Genomic DNA, 22,632 nt, shown 5'->3' with positions numbered 1-22,632 from the left:
TTCACTCGAATCGCGGATGTAAGCTCGATCTCATAGGCATTGGGGATGGCGCTCGAACAAGTATTTGATCGATTATATAGTACACATTACTTTTGTAAAGTGCTTACTTTTGTGTGCGAATAATTTATTTGCGAACCGTCAGTGTGACCAGACCGGGCGAGCTAATGAAATACCGCACGTAGTGTAGTGAACAGGAATCGATTGCAAAAGTAGTCGATATCATTAGCGATAGGCACGATATCCCGACGCGATCACTTAGTTCAATGAAAAAAATGCAGACGCGCGAATTACTTGCGAACTCAACACCAAACAAGTTTCAATTTCGCCTAAAAGAGAATCGTATTGTTCACATACGCTAAAGTACAAGGCTACCGACATGTCCGTTCAAGACGTACTATGGATCGTACTCACGGTGCAGTTGAGTTTTGGTCTTGCGTATTTTGAAAACAACCAAAGGACGCAGGACTATGATGTCGATAAAAATGGTTCTGTACACCACAAAAACTGGGTGCGTAACGAAATGATGGACAGCTTGGGCTTGTACTGGCTCAAATGGTGGATAAATGCCAACGAAAATAGCATTTACTTCGAAGTAACTGTTCACACGCGAGGCTTTGCCGGCCTGGGCTTCTCCAAGGATGGCCGGCTGGCCAGAGCGGATATGGTTTTGTTGTGGGTGGATGACGCTACAGGACATCTGAACGTCTTGGACTGCCATGGGGCGTTGTATCCTTCGAGCGGACCGCTGCTGCAGGACGATACTCAAAACTACGATGTCCTAGATGGCACACAAAATGGGACGCACACAATCATGAAGTTTAAACGCAAAATTGAAACCTGTGACCCATTCGATATTCCACTCTCCGTAAGTTTTCTTCAAAATCAATTGAATAGGAAAATAATATAAATATACTTTTCAGGCTGATACGTTTAAGGTGCTGTGGTCCATTGGGGAAAATGATCCCATTCATGGAAACTTGGATTGGCATGGTCAGAGCAGAGGCGTGAAAGCTTTGCAATTGTTTTCGCCAATGTTTACGAAAAATAGTCACTCGATCGAAGGCACCCAAAAATGGGACATAACTGTGAACAACGTAACAATTGATCGATCAATGGATACACTATACTGGTGTAAAATAGTGCGACTACCAGAGTTAACTGGTAAACAGCACATAATTGGTTATGAGCCGCTGCTGTCTGGTAAATACGATAGGAATGTGGTTCACCACATGACCCTGTTTGAGTGTCAGTCCAAGATATACTCTGCATCCGATCCTTCGTCCTGGGACCTTTGGGTCAGGAGTGCCGGCACAGTGTGCAACAGCAACCAACTGACACCACGCGACTGGGATTCGTGCTCTACGCCAGTTGCAGTTTGGTCCTTGGGATCTGATGGACAGTTTCTACCTCCCCACGCAGGGATTCCAATGGGCGGAGCATCTGGAGCTAGCTATTATATGCTGGAAATACACTACGATAATCCCGATGGAAAGGAATCGGTAGATCATTCCGGTTTTCGGATACACTACACACCCAATCTGCGAACCTACGATTCCGGAATTCTAATAAGTGGTGTTTCCATTTCGGAAACGCAACTCATTCCGCCTGGTCAAAAGAAATATCGATCCGTCGGCATCTGTGGGCCGTCTTGTTCAAGCGTCATGTTCCCTAAGGATGGTATTAAAATAATATCCGGAACGTTGCACTCACATCAAGCTGGTCGCACAATAAGTCTTCGGCATGTTCGATCTGGTAAGGAGTTGAATCCGATCATTGTTGACGAAAACTACGATTACAGGCACCAAAAGGTCCATCAGCTTGCCAATGAAACGGTCGTATTGCCAGGGGATTATCTAATTACAGACTGTTCCTATGAGACAAAGTACAGAAAACGACCCACATTCGGGGGCTATTCCACGAAGGAGGAGATGTGTCTCACCTTTATTACTTATTACCCCAAGATTGAGATGTCCGGATGTTATAGTATGACACCAGTGCGCGAGTTTTTTGAGATGTTCCGTGTGTACCAATTCTATTCCCTAAATATGACCGATGTCGAGAACATGTTTCTCTACAACAGTGACTACACCGACTTAAATAAACAGGCGAAGAATGCGACAAACATATTAAATTCAGGAAAAACATCCAAAGAAGACGTCATTTACGAGGAGTCTTTGTTAAACAAGCTTGTTATATCCGAGCCAGCCGAATTTCATGATCGCACATTTCTATCGCACTTAAATCAGTTGCCTTGGCATGATCCTCTCTTTACGAAACGTGTTGAACAAGCATTTATAACCGGAACACATATGACGTTTTGTCGCGTATCCAAGGATTCATTATCAATTCCTTCGGAAATTATTCGCTATCCCGAGTTTACAGCGTACGTAAAGCCACCGGCAGCTTGTTTGAACTATTTATTCACTGATAATGAAGAACTTCGTTCGGGAAGTTCACAACTTTTTACAGACTTTACGTTAAGTCTATTACTCATTCAGCTTGGGTTGCGAACGACATTAGTGTAAAATTAATGTGTGTTTGAAAGTATTATTTAAGCCATCCAAAACGTTTTCAGTGAAAATGCTAGCTTACCAAATGAACGATTATCAAATATTCAAAATTATTTTTCGTAATATGAAACATGAAAATATATCAAATCGATATAAACTAGGTACTTACATAAAGTAATATAAATTTGATAGAGATTTAAGGTGCTTTTAAGAACTCTTTAATTTAAGAACCTTTAAATGGGATTTAAAAAAATTGCACGAAATATAGAAAGTAAAAATATACCTCCGACTTACAAACCAATCAACTAATCTTCTATTAATTAAGTTAAATTACCGACAATAAAATAAGGAGTAACTTATATTAGTTTAAGGTTTTCATATTTTTCGAGGTTAACAGAATGTAAGCATCTTTTCAGGGATACTAATAATAGCCTATATGTAAAATGTATGTATGCAGTTTTCAAATAAAGCAGTTAATTTATAGAAAGAGCTGAATTTTTTTGAGTGTAGTTTTGGTATATTTCTAATGTGGCCTGCTGCCAGCGAACCATTCTACGTGGTATATTTCAACTCGGCCCGCACGGTCACTCTGATCAATTTGTTTACGCCGTACAGCGCACGGATTGCAGTTGGGCCAACAACAAGGCGAGAGCATAAACAGCGATACCAACATGGCCGGCTTCGTCGCGGTGCACACGGGTACGTATCTTGGTCATGGCGGTTGCGATCCGCCGGGCAGACAGCCAGATGATTGATGACCGCCACTTGCTCTCAGGGGCTGGGAACTGCATCGACGAGACGAAGTACCAGCGGGTGATCAAGGAGGCCTGCCTGCGCGCCACAGAGATCCTACGCAACGGCGGATCCGCCGTCGATGCCTGCGAGGCGGCCATTGTGCGGCTGGAGAACTGCGGCTACACAAACGCCGGCTATGGGTCAAATCTCTGCATGGACGGCTCTGTGCAGTGCGATGCGGCTATAATGGATGGCTCCACGCTTAACTTTGGCGCCTGCACGAACGTTAGTCGGGTGAAGAATCCCATTCAGTTGGCGAGACGCATCTGCGATGCCCAGTCCAGTCCGCAGCTTCTGGAGCGCATTCCACCGATGATCCTCGCCGGCACTGGAGCGGAACACTATGCCGACGAGGTGGGTTGCTCCATGGTGGAGCCCGGCGTACTGATCTCATCTAAGGCCAAGTTCCAGTTTAATCACTACAAAAGCAAGTACGACCTCGTGGTCAACAGTAGATTGAACAAGGCAACGTCCGAGGAACCCGTACAAGTGCCAGAACCTGGAAACGAGGTGGAACTTGCCGCTGCTTTGGACACCGTGGGAGCGGTATGTGTTGATGGGGCAGGGAACACAGCAGCGGGCTGTAGCTCCGGAGGCATACTGCTCAAAGTTCCGGGCAGAGTGGGCCAGGCAGCTACTTATGGTGCCGGCTGTTGGGCCACCGATACGGACGAACTGGCCATAGCCACCTGCACAACCGGAAACGGCGAGTACCTGATGAAAACGCTGCTGGCCCGAGAGATCTGCCATGGAGCCTTTAGTAGTGATTGTGCGGTGACCAGTCTGCACAAGACGTTCAAGCAAAAGTTCCTGGACTCCCCGCTGCTGCCCCGACAGCAGGATCTGTACGCTGGAGCTCTGACGCTGCTCTATTATCCGGGCCAGAGCAGCGGCGAGGTGATGTGGAGCCACACGACGCAGTCGTTCTGTGTCGGCTACATGGCAACCAACCAGAGGGTGCCAAAGGTTCGTACACCCATCCATCATTTTCTGATTTTGCATATAACTAATTCGGCGTGTGTGTTTATATTTGCAGTTTGTGCATTCGCCGCTGCCCACGTACAGCGTCCCGGGCCGATCGTGCGTCGTCAATGGCCATAATTTCCATTTGCGCATTTAAATGTGGGCTGGCCAACTAGCCGCAGCCCCCAGCACCTTCCTGCAGCTCCTGGTCCCGCTGCTCTGCATCTGCAATTCATTTGATTTAATGTTTAATTGCCGCGACAATCGCTGCCAATGACACATGGGAGCAGAAGGCGCCTGAGGAGCTGGGACAGCATTATGTGTATATGCTTCATTCTCTCGGCGAAATATTAAGATAATTAAGCGAAAATTTTTATTGTAAAAATCTCGTAGATCGTAATGTGTGCAGTACTAGTAGTAGCAATGAAATAGGATTTCGAATATATTGTATCCCTCGTCGAACCGGGTGCGCTAGATAAATCAGCCGGCGGCATACTCGCATGTTCGGAATATCATATTCGAGGGGGCACATGTTTGTATCCGTTTGTATATTTAGACTTGCGCTGCCTTGTGTGCGCATCTGTGTGTTTATGTCCAAGTGTTTACGGCCATCAATGTACAGAACTTAACCCATTAATATTAGCTAAGCAGAAGCCACAGCATGCACACACAATATCAAGGTCTCTACTATCGCGAGTTGTCCTCAACACGAAAATTGTGAAAATGCTTTTACTTTTTAGCGTAAATCGATTTGCACATATGTACATACACATACGCCTATGACGTGAGCTCTTCTAAACAAAACATTCATACGTATTCATTTCTCCGTTTATGGGGTTCCAGCTAATAATCCTATGGTATTTCATGGCATATCGAATGCTACACATCTCGAGGCTTTTTTAAACTACATGCAACAGCAAAAATTTAGTTCCATTAGATGATGATTAATACTGCCTAAGATCGTGTCCTTCATTTTAGTCATAGTTAACGCCAGTTATATCCCAATAATGATTTATCACCAATGACGAATTTGAAATGTATCGTATTTATTATTTCGGACTTATTAAATGGCTATCAAAGATTGTTTACAAATATATATGGTTTTATTATTTTAGTAGGTTGTAAAAACCATATTAATGCTTTAATTAGAAAACTATTTCCGGTATATCATTTGCTTAAGGAGTAGCAATAGTCGTAGAAGTTGTTGATGAAGACGTTGTGGATGATTCATTAGAAGAAGACTGCGTGGTGGAGGAAGTCTTGGATGAAGAGTCGGTGGAGGATTCCGTAGATGAAGAAGACGAGGAGGACGCAGTCTTTGGTGTAGATTCCGTTGATGAGGAAGCTGTGGATGAAGACGCGGAGGAGGACTCAGTTGAAGAAGCAGTCGATGAAGAATCAGAAGGCGACTGAGTCGTTGTAACCGAGCAGCTGGTCGGCCTGGTTGTCACACATGAGCTGGTGGTTGAGTCGAAGAAGGGCGTGGAAGCGCGGCAAGTCATGTAGAGGGCAACCCAGGTGGTTCCAGATTTTTGGCAGTACAGGTAACTGTTGCACGTGGAGTCGTCGGTTATTCTGGTAAAGAAGTAACTAGGATTGGTACTAGGCTCGCCAGCACTGCATAAATCCTCTATCTGCGCGGCACTAGGAGTAGTCGTTGGAGCCACTGTAGTTGTTGTGGTTGGCTGATAAATACTGTTGCTACAGGTGGCATCCAATCCAAGCTATAAGTTAACACATGTTAGTATGAATAATTTTTAAAGTCCCACAAAACCTACAAATTCGGAGGCACAAGACGGTACACAGACGGTTTGATACGTCGACAGAGCATCTATGTTACAAATCTCATCCGTGCCGCAGTTGTACACACTTCTGGTCAGCACATCGCCGCTGGAGGAGCAACGGGCATACTGGGTACTGCTGACACAGGCGTATTTGGCGCCTGAGGAACACACTTCGCAATTAGCTCCATTTCCGCCCGGGCCTCCACACACGTCCAATATGGTCGAATTCAGCTCGGAGATCAGAGCACAAACGCTGTCCGAATTTGAGCAAACGGTGCCCGCAGGACATTCGATAACATCGCCAACTGGACCATTTTCTGAGGTAAAGAATAGAATGTTAATATGAAAGGACTGCGGTCCAGGACTTACTCATGCAATTCTGATAGCTATTCTGATCAACGCAGTACACATCGTTTTGCTCCAGACACGTCTGACATGTCTGAGCTGCCACCAACGATAGTCCACATGCCATGATGGCCACCAAAGCGATTATCCTCTGCATGTTCCTGCCAAAATTTTCGCACCTTTTTGCTACGGTATTGCTGCTCAACCTGAACGATTTACTGATATGATCCCAACCATCCATCTGCCGTCTTATATAGCGGAGGAGCTCACTATGCATTAGCCTTCATTTGTTTATGGGTTGATAATATTGTTTGTCAGATTTCGTTGTCTATGCCTGCCAAAAGTCTATCATCATAAAGTAATATTGAAGCGATCTAAATGACAGCAACATGCTTTTTAATTTTACGTACTTCATACAGGGAAATGCGGTTCATAAAGTGTAATCGTACATATATGTACATATATGGTATTTTTGAAGGTCTATTGACATTTCTGTTACCTTTTGAGTCACGTCTTTTCGCAATACATGCTTTCTAACCTTTAAGTTAACCAGATATTTTATAAAATCTGAAATTTAAACTTTTATTTCTATTTCTTTAGTTTTCTTTATTTTTCATATTTTAGCAGCAGTTATAATAAACGAACATAACATATTTTCCAAATCCCATAATATAATTTAGATATATATTTAAAAGTAATGGACTTTAAGATCGTCAAATGATATTTGTTATATGCATCCAGTTGGTTTTGTCGATACGCAAAGGCTGGTTGTAGAATCAAAATATGGCTTGGGTTGTTGGCAGGACATATAAACGGTGTCCCATGTGGTGGTTTCATTTCTTTGGCAGTAAAGATAAGTGTGACAGGAAGTATCCTCCTTGTAGATCGTAAAGAAGTACCAGGTTTCCTTAGGTATTTTAAGATCTTTTTCAGCTTCAGTACAGGTAGAATTTTTCTGCTCTGCACTGGGTGTGACAGTTGTCGGTGCTGCGGTAGTTGTTGTCATGTATTCACTGTTGCTGCAACTAGCTCTCAAGTTGAGCTGCAAAAAACAATAAAAAAAAGATTAGAACACAGCTCAATTAAGTTATCCATGAATACCTACAAAATCGAGAACACAAGAAGGCGTGCATATGTTGTCGTACTTTTCCAGTGCTTCCGAACTGCAAATCTCATCAGCATCGCAGTCATAGATATTGGAGTCGACCAAAACCGATTCGGAACACCTGGCAAATTGATTTTTGCTAACACAAGCATATTTCAGATTTGCGCACGATGCACACTTGTTTCCACCGGAGGTTCCACAGACATCGACTACAGGTTTTGATATTTCAGAACTTTTCACACAAACATTTTTCGAGTTTGTGCAAACCGTATCGGCGGGACAGCTTATCACGTTGCCAAAAGGTTTACTTTCTAAATGAAATCTTTTCAGAATTAGGTACTATGGAACTTAATTCTTAACTTACTGATGCAATTCCTATAGGAAGTTTGGTCTACACAGTATACATCGTTATCCGTTAGGCACTCCTGGCACTCTAATGCCTTCACAACAGCTAGACCGCAAAAAACAATGGCCGAAATCAGGAGAGTTCGCTTCATTTTCCCCAAGGACTTTCAGTAGATTCTCTGGTAAAACCCCAAAATAGTTTGACGTTTTCGTTCAATGCACTTTCAGTCTTATATAGCTAGGAAATGCAACTTTTAGTGACGTTTTTATTGCAAATCTGATAATATTGTTTGTCAGATTTGGTTACACCTGTAAATTTACATCAATAAAGTAATATTAAAAGCTTTTCGACGCTGAAAAGGGCTGACTTGTAAATAACAATAGATTCCACACATTTGCCAACTTAAATCATGAATCACAATATAAACGAGATCTGCAGATTTGTGTATTATTATTTACAAAACGAAGAATAACAACCAAAAAAAAAAAACAACAACTACCAAATAAATTTCTCATGTGAACCTTAAGGTTGATCTTATCAACAAATAAAAAAAACCACTAAATGCAGACAATAAAAAATATACGTCGAGTAAAAGATATCACCTTCAAAATAATTGGCAGCATGTTATCTAGGCGAAAATAAGTAAAATTCCGAGAAACACCTTAGTGCCCATTCATCCTTGGAAAGTCGAAAGGAAAACAATTTGGATTTGCTTGCGATCACATTTATTAAGTTTCGTATTTGAATCAAATTTTCATAAATATTTTCTCACACAATTTTACATATTACACAATTCACGTTCTTATGGTTGTTTATGCTTGATTATCGTTTCCATTTACGAGTAACACAAAATCTCTTAGGCGAATTTATAAATAACAGAAATATGCATATGCGTATGATCATTTGTTTCGTTATAAGCGAAAGTAAAATATAGTACGATGTAAATGTATATAATACGTTTCGAAGTGAAGGAGAGAACTAAAAGTGTCTGCTTATCTTAACGTACTCAAATAATAATATAATAGAAATAATTGGGCATACGCAGTGAAGAACCCATCCCGATCTATAGGATAGCGCCATGGAGCTTTTGCGAAGTTGTCTCCTCAGTTGAAGGGTACACTATATATGTAGCTACTATAGCTTTTGATGGTATCACCGATGCCTTTATCTATGCAGCACTAAAAACAATTACAATTGGATGATAATGATTACACTTAGTAAGTTGACGCGTGGGCTGGTTTCGGCACATCTCCGGAGTCTCATGAACTGGCGGTCTGGATCCTCGATGATATTACACATTGACATGTTGAACTTATGATTCTGTTGCTTTAAATATATATATGTATTATGTAATGTGTATATATAATTTATATATGAAAAAATATATATATATATTTATGTATTTATATGTATCATGTAGTTAAACTAATCTGTAATGTAACTAGGGCTCATTTGATGATTATGTTCTCAGTTTGTATGTAAAGGTTTTCGCTTTCCATTTTATATCTTTTGATCTTCTGATCGTTATACATAACGCGTATGCTTATGTAAATATAGTTAAGCTTGATTTGTGTTTATTTATAATTTGCTCTATTTCGTATATAAAATTTGACCAAATACATAAGATTTCTTTATATAAAACGAACGAAACAATTCTCAACGATATTTGAAACATGGTTTCACCTAATGCTTAACGGCCTAACACAAATAAGAAACAAATTTTGAAATTTTCACGCGAATATCCGGCTTTCGCTTGCATCGCTTGCTTGCTTTAACATTCATTTTCATTCTTTTTTAGCCTTCTTCCATCTGGTAACTAAAGTAAAATTGTTGCTTCTCGATGATATAGGTTCTCAGACATACATACACTGAAAGTAAAACATAATTTCATTTACTTAATTTGCTAATTACTCTAATCAACGCGGCGTTCTCCTCCTTCAGGCGATGATTATCCGACTTGTAGGCATCGAGTTGCTGTTGAACGGATGAGATGAAATTCAAATTAGTACAGTATATAGAGATATCCCAATGGGTATACGTTTATGGCGGGGGAGGCACAAGTCTTGGAGTTAGATGTGCATGGGGCATGCTTCGTTAATCTATTGGGGATGCGGTAGTCGCAGCCACAGCAGCAACAACAACAGAAACAACAAGAAACAATTAGTAATTACCTAAAATTGAACTCATCTGGACGCCCTAATCTCGAGAATAAAACCAGATAGCATGCACTTAACCACAAAACTACACTCGAAACATATGCGCTTAGATAATTGTCTCTGTGAAATCTGATTCGTGGGATCTTTATGACGCGTGTCGTGTGCTGTGATAAGCGAGCTATAGACGAAATCGGAATCGATCATATAATGTCGAATGAATCTCATGAATTTGGATGCCTGATGCGAGTGTTCCATAGATATACACCCACCCAATGTGGCGTATTCAAACAATAAACAGCAGTAATCGAATAAGATCGACAGTGAGCAAAATTTTGTTTATTTCATATAGATATATGCATGTATATATATATAACTCAAAATCGGTCGATGGTCTTGTGGTTGAAAACACACAGAAGGGTAAACAAAATGGCAGATAAAACTTGTAACAATAGTAACAACAAGAGGTATAAATCCATAGTATAGTTTAATAGACATTATTTAAAGAGTAGAGTATTAAGTAAGTATTGTTTATATGTACATTCAGAGTGTTTCAAAATGTTGGTTGATTGAAAGCAACTTCTTATCTTATCCACTTTTTAAAACAATGGTTTGATTCTCTACTTTCTATCCCAATAAAACAAATTTATTAATCTTTAAGGCGCAATAAATTTTGAAAACTGTGTCATTTCCAACCATTCTCCATCAGTTTGAAACACTCCATGTTACAGTTATAGCTAAATATATTTTATTATATTCTTTATATGTGGTATGTGTATAACAACAAAACAACAGCCAGCTCATAATATTGGGGCGCAGGTTCTTAGAATGGCTCAATTGAGTGTCAGTGGTGGGGCATTTACCGTTAAGCTTCCAGCATCACCAACTAGACCACTTCGCTCTCCCTGATGATCGACTTTTGGAGACCCTATATGAAGTCTCCAGATCCTTGGGCCGCTAATCGCCGATGCTGTTTTTTTTTTCTTTTATTTTTTGGTGGTGGGGACTTGATGTTTGATCTCGTTGGTTTCGATGAGCTTTACTTTGATTCGAGAGTGGGCTAACTTTTGATTTATAAGTACTTATCAACCGTACAGTGGTCTGTAGTTACCATATGATATAGTTTGATATAAATTACATTTCAAATTCGCAACAATTGCACCTAGCGAATTTAGTAGATTACCAAAAACGAACAAGCCGTCTGATTATTATTTTACTATTCAAAAATTAACTACTTTTGAAGTTTGCCGTTCTATCAAAGGGTCCGTAGTATATAGTAACTCCCAAGGAGTATATAGTATTGTTAAAGTTTTATATTACCAGTGACCAGTCCAAAGCCAATGAGCTCAATGTTAACTTAAATTTAGCTACGATACATTTAGTTATTGTGGTTTCGGTTATGCTTAAATATCCATATAATATGATTAACGACATCGAAATGTGTAACGAACCAGGAGCAAGAAAAATATCGATGATTATTGGTTATCGATGTAGTCCTGGCAAAAACATCGATGCTTTTCTAGTTCTAATAGAAACGATAAAACGATATTCGCGACATTGTGCTTTGTGAGCAAGGGGGCGTGAGAATTTTTGGGGTGTATGTGGGCTGGTGCTGGGCAATCTAAATGCTTTTCTGATCTGCGCCTATTTGGTCTTGGCCAGCTGACTCTGAGCCGAGGTGGTCAGCTTGGAGACGACCCGCGTTAGGGCCCGATTCTCGGCTCGCAAACGATCGTTCTCAGTCTTTAGCTTCTGCAATAGCTAAAATCACACAAAAAAATAAGGACAACAGCGGCGACGCAAGAAAAATAAGTGGAAAATAGGCATGTTTTCGTTTGAGCGATTGCCGATAATCGATTGTTTCGATAGTTTCGATTGTTTGTTCGATCGATGAGGCGCGTGGGAAGAGAGAGAAAAAAGAAAATCAAATTTGAGTGAGCGTATTGTTCAATGAGAGCGCTTTTGTTTAAAATTTGTAACAATTATGTGAGTGCGATTGGTAGACGTATAACGATAAACGTGTAACGTATAAACGCTTGGGAACAGTGACCAAAAATCATAAAAGGTGGCGAATGACACAGCGAGAGATTGAGCGAGTGATGAATTGAGATGCGATGATGACAGAGAAACATAATGGTCTTGAGATGAGAACATGTCTGATGTCTGTTGTTGCTGTGGTGTGATATGAAAAAATAACCATAGAACACAAATATATGATCTGATCACGTGGCGAAGGTGGGGCAAAAATAAATTGGCATGGGAAATCAAAGCGATCGCTTCACTGTACAGCGGGGTGGCATGAAATAATACAAGTACTATACACGGGGGCAATTTGGTAAATCAATTTCAAATCAAGTGCCATGGCATTCACACACAGAAGACGGCTAGTCAACTAGGTGTTTTATATGGTGGCCAAAAGGGAAAGGCAATCATAAAAGTAAAGATTAAACTATAAAGGTGAGAGAAACGTGTGCTCCAACTCAGTGCGAAAGGGGTATTATGGCTTTGGGTTATAAGAACAGAACTGCTCAATTCGAGTTAATAATAAGGGGGGTTAATGAATCAGGATTTGAGACATGCAACAATGCTTTTCTGGGGGAAAAGTATCACAAACTCTTGGACAAATCATGTGGGGGATGGAATCAAAATAAAAATAAACCAATATAGCAATCAATTTGGGGGTCCTGTTCTCAGAACACAAAAACAGCAACAGCGGCGGCACTTTTAACGCTTACGGTTAGCAAAGGACACTTTTGTAATTACCTTGAGCTCTTCTTCCAACTCGGAAAGCTTGCGTTCCATAGCTCTTCTTTCGCGTTTCTCAAGTTCAGATAGTGAATTTTTCGTTGTCTGCGAATGTGAAATGAAACAAGATGTGGTTTTGCGATTTGTTGTTTTTCGATTTTGATTCGGGTCTTGGTTTTTCTTGTTCAGTTTTGTGGTGTAGTTGTTTGTTGGGAATTCATATTTTTGTTCAACGGATCGAAAAAACATATATTTGTATGGATATACGACAGAGCGGGGTGTAAAGAGCGAAAGAGAGCGCGAGCAGTAAGCTTCACATGAGGGGGAAAAAGAGGCAGCGAGGTGGGTGGTTTTTGTGTGTTAAAAATATATAGTAAATATATTTTGGTGGCATCCTTGAACTAAGTTTATAGTGTTGCGTGTTGTTTTGTTGTTGGTTACTGCTGGCAGTTTCGGTATTGGTTTATCGGCTTTTAGTTTTATAGTGGGCTGATGTGGGCGTGGCATGTTAGGGGCGTGGCATGTACTTACGGCATTGGCGAATCTCTCGAGCGTTGCACGTGTCTGGACGGCTTCATCGTCCTTCTGCTTGAGCATCTGCCTCAGCTTATCGTTCTCCAATCTACAAAGGATTATCGTTTATATTCGGATTATATACTTTGGGGTTCTTGAGGGGAGCTTCACTCACTTTTCCGCTTCCCAGAGCGCCTTGTAGTCAATGCCATCGCCATTCTCCGTCTTGTCATTGCTGCTGGAGCTCTTTGACTCGCTGGTGGTGGCCGTACTCGCGGTGCTGCCCAGCCGGGAACGGGATGTTCGCTCACTGCCACTCTGTAAAGGAGAAAAAGAAAATTTAACTAATTTTAGCAACTGGAAAAAGTAAAGTTTGGAAAATCAACTTTTAGACAATTTCAATTACTTCAAATAACTTTACAATTTTAAATAAATTTCAAAATAATAATTTAGATATGTAAGTACTTATTTTTTTACCAATAAAAACAACAACAACAACAGCATAAGGTAATTCAATAGAAACCGACTTAACCAGTACACCTGCTTACTTCATATCCCTCACTCTTCTCCGAGGAAGCACTAATGGATCTCTGTGCCGCGCTCTTCGACCGCGTGCGATTGCGAGACTTGCGCTCCTGTTCCCGCAGAGAGTTGCTCCTCGTGGCTGCGATGGCGGCCACAGTGGCTCCGGCACTGGTTACCCCATTCGAGGATGGACCACCATAGGCTCCATTCAGGCTGCTATTCGATGCCGACAGCGATTTGGTCTTCAGTAAACGAGAACTCTTGAACGAATTGGACGAACTCAAACCGGGCGACTTGAAGGTCAGCGAGGCGGTGGTCACACCCTTATCATAACTACTCGAATAGGGGCTGACATATCGATCGCTTGTGGAGTACGACGATCCCGCCGAGGAATAGGAGCTGGGATTGTACCTGGAACTGTCGTAGCCACCGCTTCCTGTACCATTCGAGGCCGAGGAGGAGGAGGACGACGAGACGGTGGACAGAGAGGAGGAGAGAGCAGAGGCTTTAGATTGGCCGTAACTATGGCTTTGGCTTATATGCTTGCCCACCACCAGGTGGCCATAGTGATGACCACCGCTTGTGGCCGCCGAACCCGAAGCAGATGAACTGGCAGTGGGTTGGAGCTGCAGATAGTAGCGATTGCCCTGGTGCGTTTGCGTTTTATTTGCTGGCATGGCGGCATTGGACGCAGAAGCAATGGATGCGGCATGGCATGTGGAGGCGGATGAGGTTACACCTGTCGATGGGCCACTGCTTGCGGTTGGCTGATGGGAATGCTGATTCGAATAGTGGTTGCTGGTGCTGGTGAACTGCTGATGCTGATGAAGATGATGATGATGATGTTGCTGCTGATGGAGCTGATACTTGGACGCCCCGTAATCGTAGCGACTGCCCGCATTACCATAAGAACTCCGACCAGCACCTCCTCCGCCGTACAAACTCTCCCTCGAGCTGTACACACTGGCATAGGGACTCTGGTAACTGGAGGCGCCACTGCTGGGAAAGTAGCCCGTGCTCAAGGGACGACCAGTGCTGCCGGAGCTGCTATAGCTACTTCCGTTGTAGTTATAGGCCCCGGAACCCCCACTTGATGGAGCCATTCGCGAGCTGGAGGACAACGATCGCCGCCGACTGGACAGCGGCGCCTGGGTTCTTGATCTCGAGCGAAAGGACATCTCGCTGATGGAAACTATAAGAACGTGGGCACCATTAGTTTGCCATCTCGCCTGGCACTTCGTATATCAATCGTCAGTGCCAAAGTGCAATTACGCTTAAGCAGTTCGACCAAAAACCACATGATCTGAATGATCTTTCCTATTGAAGGTAATTGCCATCTGGTCACAGGTTTGCAAAGAGTTTATATCGTTCCCAATTCATTTTAGCTATTGATAGTTTCGCATATATATTTGGTAAATCGTTCCCAATCCATTTTAGCTATTGATAGTTTTGCATAATAAACCATTAATTGCTTAGACACATCTTTCTTTAAGTAGGATTTGAATAATTAATTGACTCGATGAAATGTACTCTATAAACTAAAATTAAATCCATTTTCAAAGAAAAAAAATCGCTAAAATATCTTTAATTGACAAAAAAAAAAAAATCATGAATATGGACAGCTGTCATTCAAAAAAGACTCTTTGAACTTTAGTTCGACTTTGGATTCAAGATGCTATACTAAGAATGCATTTGAACGAACGATACCCCGGGAATTATTCGCAATTAGAGGGCATTTCAACTTCGATTCTGATCGATTTGTGTTCCAATTATAGACGCGCACACAAAAGGCAATTACAATTATAATCAAAGCGAACATACAAAATGTTCTTGAATTCGGCATAAACAAAAATAAAGGAAAACAAACAGCTTTTCGGTGTGTTTACATGTGTCCATATATCTCGGCTTGTATACTAGACGTATACATTTTCGATTTGGAAAACGCAATATTGACATGTGGTTTGGGAATCGGTTTTGGACGTGCACCGGGAAAACCAAAAATGACGTCAAGGCATACATTTTGACAATTTTCATTTCAGTTTTCGACGTATTTATGTTCATATACCTCCACTGGCACTAGGTGCTTCTGTTGGATCTCGACGGGATGCTCTTGTTGGGATTGAAAACACATAGAAAACGTGATATATGGATGCGAATATCCCGCTGCCGGCCTGGTATTTATTTGTTTCTCTAAGTTGATGCCTCTCATCCTCCGCCCACGCGATACAAAACAACAAACATGAAACCGACCGTCAGACCAGAAAACGTTTTTCTTTTCAAGCGATTTTCCAATGCATATAATTCATGACGAACCGTCTCGGTTTCCTAATAGACTCATTTCATTCTGTGTATCTGCCCGTTTAAATGGCTCTATCTATAGGACAATCGCCCATGAATGAAGCGCCTTTTTAATGTTTGGTCTTTTGCAATCATTTCCCCCCATTTATGCCTTCTGTATATTGTGGTAATTCAAACATTTTGCTTGGCAAATTTCGCATAAAATGTATATAAAAGAAGCTTTTAAAAATACAATTTTCTGCTGTGTCATGCCGAAGATAAATGAACTAGCCGGGTCGCAGAGGCATCATAAAAAAGATTAGGAAATAGACGTAAATCAAGTCAAAGGATAAATACTAGCGAAATGATTTGGCAATTTTCAAGACAAGTATTTATAAAAACATGATTAATACTTGCAAACTTTAAATGAAAAATTCAATGCTAGTATTGTTTAACCAGTTAATATTTAGAATTAGAATTTGACTTTTAATAAACTTTTTTTTTTTCAGTTCTCTTGTTAAACTTTAACATTTGTGGCCACGAAAAAAATACAAATAAATTAGGCACGTTCACGAAATCAAATTAAAAACTTATCAAAATAGTTGACCATATATGCAAAAGCCACCTGGTAGGAGCATCAACTTGAAATGTCCAAAAATTATGCGCAGTTGGCCAAAAAAGGCAACGCGGAGCGATTCCATCAACTGAAAACGATTCAACTTTTTGCGGCCGGCAGTCAAATCATCGACTTTGGTTTGGCAAATCCCCTCCAGCTGCCCATTTGATCCCAGGGGTAAACTGATCTAAACTGCAATAGCAGTTGATTTTTTTTTTTTTTGCCCCAAAAATTCTTTGACACATTCGACAGGTCTTGTGGTTTTTGGTCTCTCGTTGCACTTGACGTATTGAATTCTTGAGTTTAATTGGGATTTACATTGAGATTTAGACTTGTTTGATTGGATTAGCTGGGTTCGGGTGATCTGAACTGAATCGAACTGAGATGATCCGCTGTGCTGGGCGCACAAAACTCAACTGTGTTGCTGGCAGCCGATTTGAAATGTTTTATTTGAAAGCGAACGATCGGAAATAAACACGAAAGAGCAGCGAAAGAGTGCCCACATGAAACTAAGAGCCAAATGAAGAGCGGAAAAGCCGGAAAAATGAAGAAAAAAATAGAGAAATAAAATGTGGCGGCATATTTTCAACTCAAATATGAAGACAAGAAATAATAAGAGCAGGGAAGGGAGCCAAATTTTCACTTGAAATTGCGCACACGAAAAATTCGTTGTGCGAGTTTTTCACCTGGTTGAGCCCACATCTAAATTTAGTAAATCGCACACGTATTTGGCCCAATGTCCGAGACGCAAAATTGTTAACTATGCTGGGGTCAGAAGAAATCAGGGAAACACAAACGCAAACGAGAGCACTGCAAACTGGGCCAAAAGGCGAAGCACAGTCATTGACACATGACTGCAACGTAACTGGGAAAATTCGTGAAAAAGCAGACAGAGGAAAGCGCGAGCATAGGAAAAACTATTTTTGTTTGCGTTTAAATTTAGCGTTAAGTGCGCGACAGAAGACAGGAGAATCCAATTTGGGGAGTTGCTACCTCCTACCCCCTCATAACTGGGCCAAAATCAGACCCCTCCGCGCAGAGTTTATGGTTTCGTTGGATGCATTTTCCGGCTATAAATACCGCATGACGATCCTTTCGCCGCAGGGAGAGAGAATGAGGAAGCAAATGCCTGCAGCAAGCTGTTATAAATTTAGCCGCACATTTTCTCGCTTTTTCTGCAAAGTTCAACGGACGTGTGCCAGCTTTTCTTATTATTATGCGCTTCTCAATATAGAATTAGATATTTCCTTCGGCTTGGGTCGTGCCTCTGTAATTGCCCAATTTATTATAAAATGCAAAACTGTCTGCGAAGACGATTGTGAAAGTGATTTCCCCCAGATGCCCCAGCATTTGCGAGATGAAAACTAAAAAGTAGAATAAATGCACAATGGCACACTTGACATCGTCAATCAAAGAGCGTCAGATGGTCTGCCGTCACTTTGGATGGATCGTTTGTTGGAACACATGCTGAAAATTGCATACTATTACTTATTTCTTTACGCCACAGGCAAACGAATAGTTAAAGCCACAAATTCCAGGAAAATATAGTTCTCAAAATGAAATTTCCATTTCAAAAGGAAGGTATCAAACAAATTTAGACATTGTGTTGCATCATTCACTTCATGTGGATCATAGCAAAATTTCAAACAAGTAAATTACCAATTAAGTTAGCTTTTAATGATTGTGTGTATTTGTAGCAATAATTCACAATGGGAATATATATGAATTGCTATTTGAAATTTGCTAAACAAAGTGGTCATTTATGAAGAGTATCTATAGTTTTTCCTTCTTCTTAAATTCAACCATTATAAACTGCCTAACGAAACTATATCAAATGCAAATATTTGGCATTTATCAATGCTAAACCGAATGTAAAATTTACGGTACGTCTTTAACCAAACATTTGACCAATGTTCGAAACAATTAATAACTTTTTATAGGAACAAGCAGAGCGAGCGCACGTTAATGACAAGATGCACTCAGAAATTGTGTCAGATTTTAATAATAGGCGACACCGGCGCTGACACTTGCTCAGATAAATTGTTAACAGGTTCTCGGGCCGGGACAGACTCGTGATTTCTATGGACGCAAATTGGATGCGCACTAATAGTTCTGACCTCGGCCATGAAAGGATTTGCAGTTGCCTTGCACTTACACTCGGAATCCCACACGAAACCATACCGAGAACCCACAATGCCACGTGCGCACATTCAAAGTGGCAAATCATAATTTCGTTTTTTTGCGTCGTCCGCCTAATTGGACCAGACATACGATGGAGACGAACATTGTGGGCCAACTAAATGCATGGAGGAGGGGCACTACACACTAGCTACTTTGAAGGACGCGGAGTGCTCTAAAATTGTGGCAAGGTGTGACGAAGGCAAAGGCACAACGAACACATGTGGTGGTCAGGTGCAGCTCGGAAATAAAAGGCTGACACAAATATATTTTCTAATTGCTTGGCAAGGTGTGAAATATTCAATAATATTGATGCTGTTGCTGTTGTTCTTGTTGGTAGTTCACATATGATAAGCACTAATTATCGGCGCACAGACTCACCTCCTTCTCCTTCTCCTCGTTGTCGTTGTTGGACGATTCGTTCTGTCGCTCGGGATCCAGTTCCTGCAGCAGAACAAAAGACATTTTCAATTTAGCATTTAGAATTTTCCCATTCTTCCGACTAATTAGCAATTTGACTGAGAATAGTTGGCATACGGCACTTCCACCATGGCTAATTTATTGTGACAAACTGCCTGGCAATTAGGCACACAAATGATGTATCTCCCAACCATACTTACATCCATATCGATGTGCACCACGCCCGTTGATCTGCGCTTCGGCTTGCGCCGCCTCTGAATGACCGTCTGTGTGCGATTGTCGTTCTCCTTATCATTATCTGTTAAAAAAATTGTAAAAAAAAGTCTTATTCAGCTTTCACTATAGGTACTACAATAATCTTTTGTTCAGAGAATAACCTATTCAATAATCAAGATATAACTAAGACAAATTCTTAGGCTCTAGCTTTACAACTACTTCAATGAATTGTTATGTTTGTTACATTACAAGTGAAAGTAGCCGTAGTTACTACTACTACAACAGTTGCTGGACATGATTCCCTAGCTTTCCTCGACTTTTCCTTACCCTTATCGTCATGGTTTGACGTGGCATTTGGTGCCGTAGCCGCTGTATGATTGGCACTGGTTGCAGACACTGAATTGGAGGTTGAGTTGCTAGTCGTGGTCGCTGCAGTGGTCGCTCCCGTGGACGTGGCGTTCGTCTCGAATTTGCGAACTGAGGGCGTGACATAGGCACTGTTGTTGGTGCCCTCGCTGGGCGCGGAAACTGGACGACCCACAGAGTTGAGCGACTGATTGGAAGCATTTACTGTAAGGGAAGTAGTTATTACTATTTATTCGAAAGTTGAGCAGAAAATATCCTTGATAACTTACGTGCATTGGGACCGCTGCTGATGCGCCGCTGGACACCAGTGGTGGTTGATAAGTTGGCGGCTGCCATTACCGCCGGAGCACTGGGTATGATGGTGCTGTTGTTGGGCGGATATGTGCCACCGCTGGTTATGTCCTCCAACTTGAACTGCATGGATAAGGAACCATTTACCAATTGCTCAATTCAGTTAATAGTTTAACAATGTTAAATATCAATATATGTTTTGAAATGTTTCTCTATAATTGTCGTATTTGTTTGGTTTGTGTGCGATGTATTTGTTCTTACAAGAAGCTATGCCGTGTCTTGAATCATTCGAATGCAGCGGGAGTTAGTTTATACTAAACATTTAGTAGTAATCAACACGTATCAGCCACCACTTCCATTTTGTATCCATCACTTAGAGCCCGCAACCCATTACCTAAGCTAAGCACTTCTGCATTTCCCTGAACCAGTATAGTGTAGTTAAATTAGTTGAACAAAAATTATAAACAAAAATTTATAAAGTAACATGCAAGTAGTTATAATATATAATTAGTATCTTTTGGTAAACCAGATGTAATAAAAAAGGAATTTTAATAAGTTAAGAGACATAAATGCAAATGCATCGGCCAATTTTGTAAGATATTTTGAAGCATGTAATATTTATACAAAATGTTTATCAGCCAAATGAATAGTATTGGTATCTAAGTAAATAAATACGAAAACCATTTAAAATAAAAAGTGAATAATAATAATAAGAATTTACTTAATGATAAAATTACTTATTTTTGAGTACATTAAGCACAAGTTACGCGCAAATAAAAACATGAATAAGTACAGATGCGTAGATACAACTAAATGCAAAAGATCTTAAATTGAATAATTCAGGCGTGTTTAATCATAAAATACATATTTAAGTAAGCGAATCACTTTATTAATTATATTTCGTCGAAAAGCAGAGTTTCTACAATCAAAAAATATGAATAAGCGACGAAATCGAAATCGAAATGATATAAAATAATGACCTTACATTAAATTGCGAGAATTCAAAAATCAATATAGAAACGATGGGGTTATTTTATGAATTAGACCAAAGCGAGGGATAATTCCACATTTTTCTAAGCAGAAGTTCTCCATTAACTATACATACACTAATCAAAATAAATCCATGCTACACACTTAGAGATTAACAAAAGTATTTACGGCGCACACGAATTTGGCAACCGATCGAAAAAATAGTCTTGACGTATATTGAGGATTAGGCTATCGGATTCGCTTAGAGGGCGTAGGTGGGTAGTGTGGGCATACCTTGGAGCCGGCATCGAATTTCAGGCGCCAAGACGGACGCCGTTCCGCTGCCGAAGTTGAAGACGAGGATGCAGCTCCACTTGCACCACCTGCACCTACACCAGCACCACCACCAACTCCTCCTCCTCCCGCGCTGCTGTCCGTTGTGCGTCGGGCGTATAGACTGAGTAGCGAGTCCCGGGCATTGAAGTCCGGATGTGAGGACACGGGCGAGGCGGTATCGGACTTCGTTTCCGATTCCTGGCTGCCGGACAGGCCCCGCTTGTCCCGCAAGCGCACTGGACTCTCGAGGGCAGCGGGCGTGGTGGCCGCCGAGGATGATTTGATAGCTTCTGTGCTCGGGGCAGCAGGAGCCGGAATCAGTGGCAGATCCGTGGGCCTGACATGTGTTGTCTCCTCGGCCTTCTCCTCGCTGGAACTTTTGGCAACTACGTCAGTCTTTTGTGGCGATCTTATGCTCTCTACATTATCGGAGCTTTCGGGAAGCCTCTCCCGCCTGGGCATTATCGTATAGCTGGCACTGACCACCGTCTGATCCTGGTCACCCTCCGGATCACTATTGGCATCGGCTTCGCCCTCGGTCGAAAGCGATCTTCGCACGGGAGCGGATAGCGTAAAACTAGCTGTGGTATCGTTCTGACTTTGGCCAGCTGGAGGACTGGACACCACCTCCTCGATCTCCGTCTCATCGGTGGCCGTTGTTGTGGTGGGTATTATAGCTGGCGGTGGTGTGGTGGGCGGTGGCGGTGGTTGCAGTTCGTCCTGCTGCTCATTGGTGTCGAAGATCGATGGTGTTGGAGCTGATGTCGATGATGCAGAGCTTGTTTCGTTCTGTTAATAATATTAGTTTGGAACAAATAAAAAACAGTTGTCCTAAGGCGATGGACGCGAGTGAGTCTCAAACAAAAATCAAATAATTTCTCTCTATTTATATAACATAAGTAATGTAAATATCAATTGCATACTATAATGATACTTAGGGTGACCCGATTTGATTACGCATGCAAATGGGACATGCAAAATGATAATCATCAACATATTCCATAGACATACATTTTATTGCTATATAAATATATAAATATAGAACCTAGTGAGTAGTAGAGAACTGAACATAGATATAACTTAAGAGCTGTAACTTATGTAAGTTGGAATGGTAATTACGCTATGGTTCGCTGATCTGGAGCTGCTGATGATCGGAAAACATAAATATAAAGCTACGCT

At 41.3% G+C, this 22,632-nt stretch overlaps 5 protein-coding genes across 26 annotated transcripts in view; 2 read left to right on the top strand and 3 right to left on the bottom strand.

Moving 5' to 3' along the window:
• The first annotated feature begins 216 nt into the window (after positions 1 to 216).
• Positions 217 to 2,790, top strand: LOC6605867 (MOXD1 homolog 1). Its single transcript, XM_002030645.2, has 2 exons — positions 217 to 865; positions 921 to 2,790. Exons 1-2 carry the CDS (start codon positions 377 to 379, stop codon positions 2,523 to 2,525), a joined length of 2,094 nt encoding a protein of 697 aa, XP_002030681.2. The 5' UTR covers positions 217 to 376; the 3' UTR covers positions 2,526 to 2,790.
• A 300-nt stretch (positions 2,791 to 3,090) lies between these two features.
• LOC6605866 (threonine aspartase 1) lies at positions 3,091 to 5,362 on the top strand. Its single transcript, XM_002030644.2, has 3 exons — positions 3,091 to 3,209; positions 3,286 to 4,271; positions 4,342 to 5,362. Exons 1-3 carry the CDS (start codon positions 3,182 to 3,184, stop codon positions 4,423 to 4,425), a joined length of 1,098 nt encoding a protein of 365 aa, XP_002030680.1. The 5' UTR covers positions 3,091 to 3,181; the 3' UTR covers positions 4,426 to 5,362.
• LOC6605865 (uncharacterized protein DDB_G0271670) lies at positions 5,298 to 6,609 on the bottom strand. Its single transcript, XM_002030643.2, has 3 exons — positions 6,422 to 6,609; positions 6,047 to 6,369; positions 5,298 to 5,992 (listed from the first exon to the last, which is right to left on the bottom strand). Exons 1-3 carry the CDS (start codon positions 6,552 to 6,554, stop codon positions 5,444 to 5,446), a joined length of 1,005 nt encoding a protein of 334 aa, XP_002030679.1. The 5' UTR covers positions 6,555 to 6,609; the 3' UTR covers positions 5,298 to 5,443.
• Positions 6,610 to 7,048: 439 nt separating this feature from the next.
• On the bottom strand, positions 7,049 to 8,470 carry LOC6605864. The gene is made up of 3 exons (XM_002030642.2): positions 7,867 to 8,470; positions 7,503 to 7,813; positions 7,049 to 7,439 (listed from the first exon to the last, which is right to left on the bottom strand). Exons 1-3 carry the CDS (start codon positions 7,997 to 7,999, stop codon positions 7,125 to 7,127), a joined length of 759 nt encoding a protein of 252 aa, XP_002030678.1. The 5' UTR covers positions 8,000 to 8,470; the 3' UTR covers positions 7,049 to 7,124.
• An 86-nt stretch (positions 8,471 to 8,556) lies between these two features.
• LOC6605863 (protein phosphatase 1 regulatory subunit 12A) overlaps positions 8,557 to 22,632 on the bottom strand; it is a 29,514-nt gene continuing 15,438 nt past the window's right edge. For 6 of the 22 annotated variants that reach the window (XM_032719760.1, XM_032719767.1, XM_032719770.1 and 3 more), the window contains 9 exons: positions 21,412 to 22,242; positions 20,127 to 20,271; positions 19,819 to 20,061; positions 19,476 to 19,573; positions 19,237 to 19,299; positions 13,435 to 13,577; positions 13,278 to 13,368; positions 12,765 to 12,851; positions 10,314 to 11,762 (listed from right to left, as the gene is read on the bottom strand). In XM_032719760.1, coding sequence (XP_032575651.1) covers positions 11,646 to 11,762; positions 12,765 to 12,851; positions 13,278 to 13,368; positions 13,435 to 13,577; positions 19,237 to 19,299; positions 19,476 to 19,573; positions 19,819 to 20,061; positions 20,127 to 20,271; positions 21,412 to 22,242 — 1,818 coding nt within the window. In that variant the 3' untranslated portion in view covers positions 10,314 to 11,645. Of the gene's footprint in view, positions 9,823 to 10,313; positions 11,763 to 12,764; positions 12,852 to 13,277; positions 13,369 to 13,434; positions 13,578 to 13,807; positions 14,221 to 14,688; positions 14,977 to 16,995; positions 17,102 to 19,236; positions 19,300 to 19,475; positions 19,574 to 19,818; positions 20,062 to 20,126; positions 20,272 to 21,411; positions 22,243 to 22,632 lie in introns of those variants that run through there. The other 16 variants (XM_032719763.1, XM_032719764.1, XM_032719768.1 and 13 more) reach the window with 9 other exon arrangements.

This window comes from Drosophila sechellia, chromosome 3L (assembly GCF_004382195.2).
Source record: "Drosophila sechellia strain sech25 chromosome 3L, ASM438219v1, whole genome shotgun sequence".
NCBI classification, from domain to species: domain Eukaryota; kingdom Metazoa; phylum Arthropoda; class Insecta; order Diptera; family Drosophilidae; genus Drosophila; species Drosophila sechellia.
This window is presented reverse-complemented; position numbering and strand designations above follow the sequence as displayed.

What these genes read in the sequence shown, in the direction of transcription:
- LOC6605867 (XM_002030645.2), top strand. Translation starts at nt 377, where the DNA reads ATGTCCGTTCAAGACGTACTATGGATCGTACTCACGGTGCAGTTGAGT. An exon ending in CATTCGATATTCCACTCTCC is followed by an intron (nt 866 to 920) that starts GTAAGTTTTCTT and finishes TATACTTTTCAG; the next exon opens with GCTGATACGTTTAAGGTGCT.
- LOC6605866 (XM_002030644.2), top strand. Translation starts at nt 3,182, where the DNA reads ATGGCCGGCTTCGTCGCGGTGCACACGG. An exon ending in CTTCGTCGCGGTGCACACGG is followed by an intron (nt 3,210 to 3,285) that starts GTACGTATCTTG and finishes ACTTGCTCTCAG; the next exon opens with GGGCTGGGAACTGCATCGAC. An exon ending in CCAACCAGAGGGTGCCAAAG is followed by an intron (nt 4,272 to 4,341) that starts GTTCGTACACCC and finishes TTATATTTGCAG; the next exon opens with TTTGTGCATTCGCCGCTGCC.
- LOC6605865 (XM_002030643.2), bottom strand. Translation starts at nt 6,554, where the DNA reads ATGCAGAGGATAATCGCTTTGGTGGCCATCATGGCATGTGGACTATCG. An exon ending in TAGCTATCAGAATTGCATGA is followed by an intron (nt 6,370 to 6,421) that starts GTAAGTCCTGGA and finishes TCTTTACCTCAG; the next exon opens with AAAATGGTCCAGTTGGCGAT. An exon ending in CGTCTTGTGCCTCCGAATTT is followed by an intron (nt 5,993 to 6,046) that starts GTAGGTTTTGTG and finishes GTTAACTTATAG; the next exon opens with CTTGGATTGGATGCCACCTG.
- LOC6605864 (XM_002030642.2), bottom strand. Translation starts at nt 7,999, where the DNA reads ATGAAGCGAACTCTCCTGATTTCGGCCATTGTTTTTTGCGGTCTAGCT. An exon ending in TTCCTATAGGAATTGCATCA is followed by an intron (nt 7,814 to 7,866) that starts GTAAGTTAAGAA and finishes GATTTCATTTAG; the next exon opens with AAAGTAAACCTTTTGGCAAC. An exon ending in CTTCTTGTGTTCTCGATTTT is followed by an intron (nt 7,440 to 7,502) that starts GTAGGTATTCAT and finishes TGTTTTTTGCAG; the next exon opens with CTCAACTTGAGAGCTAGTTG.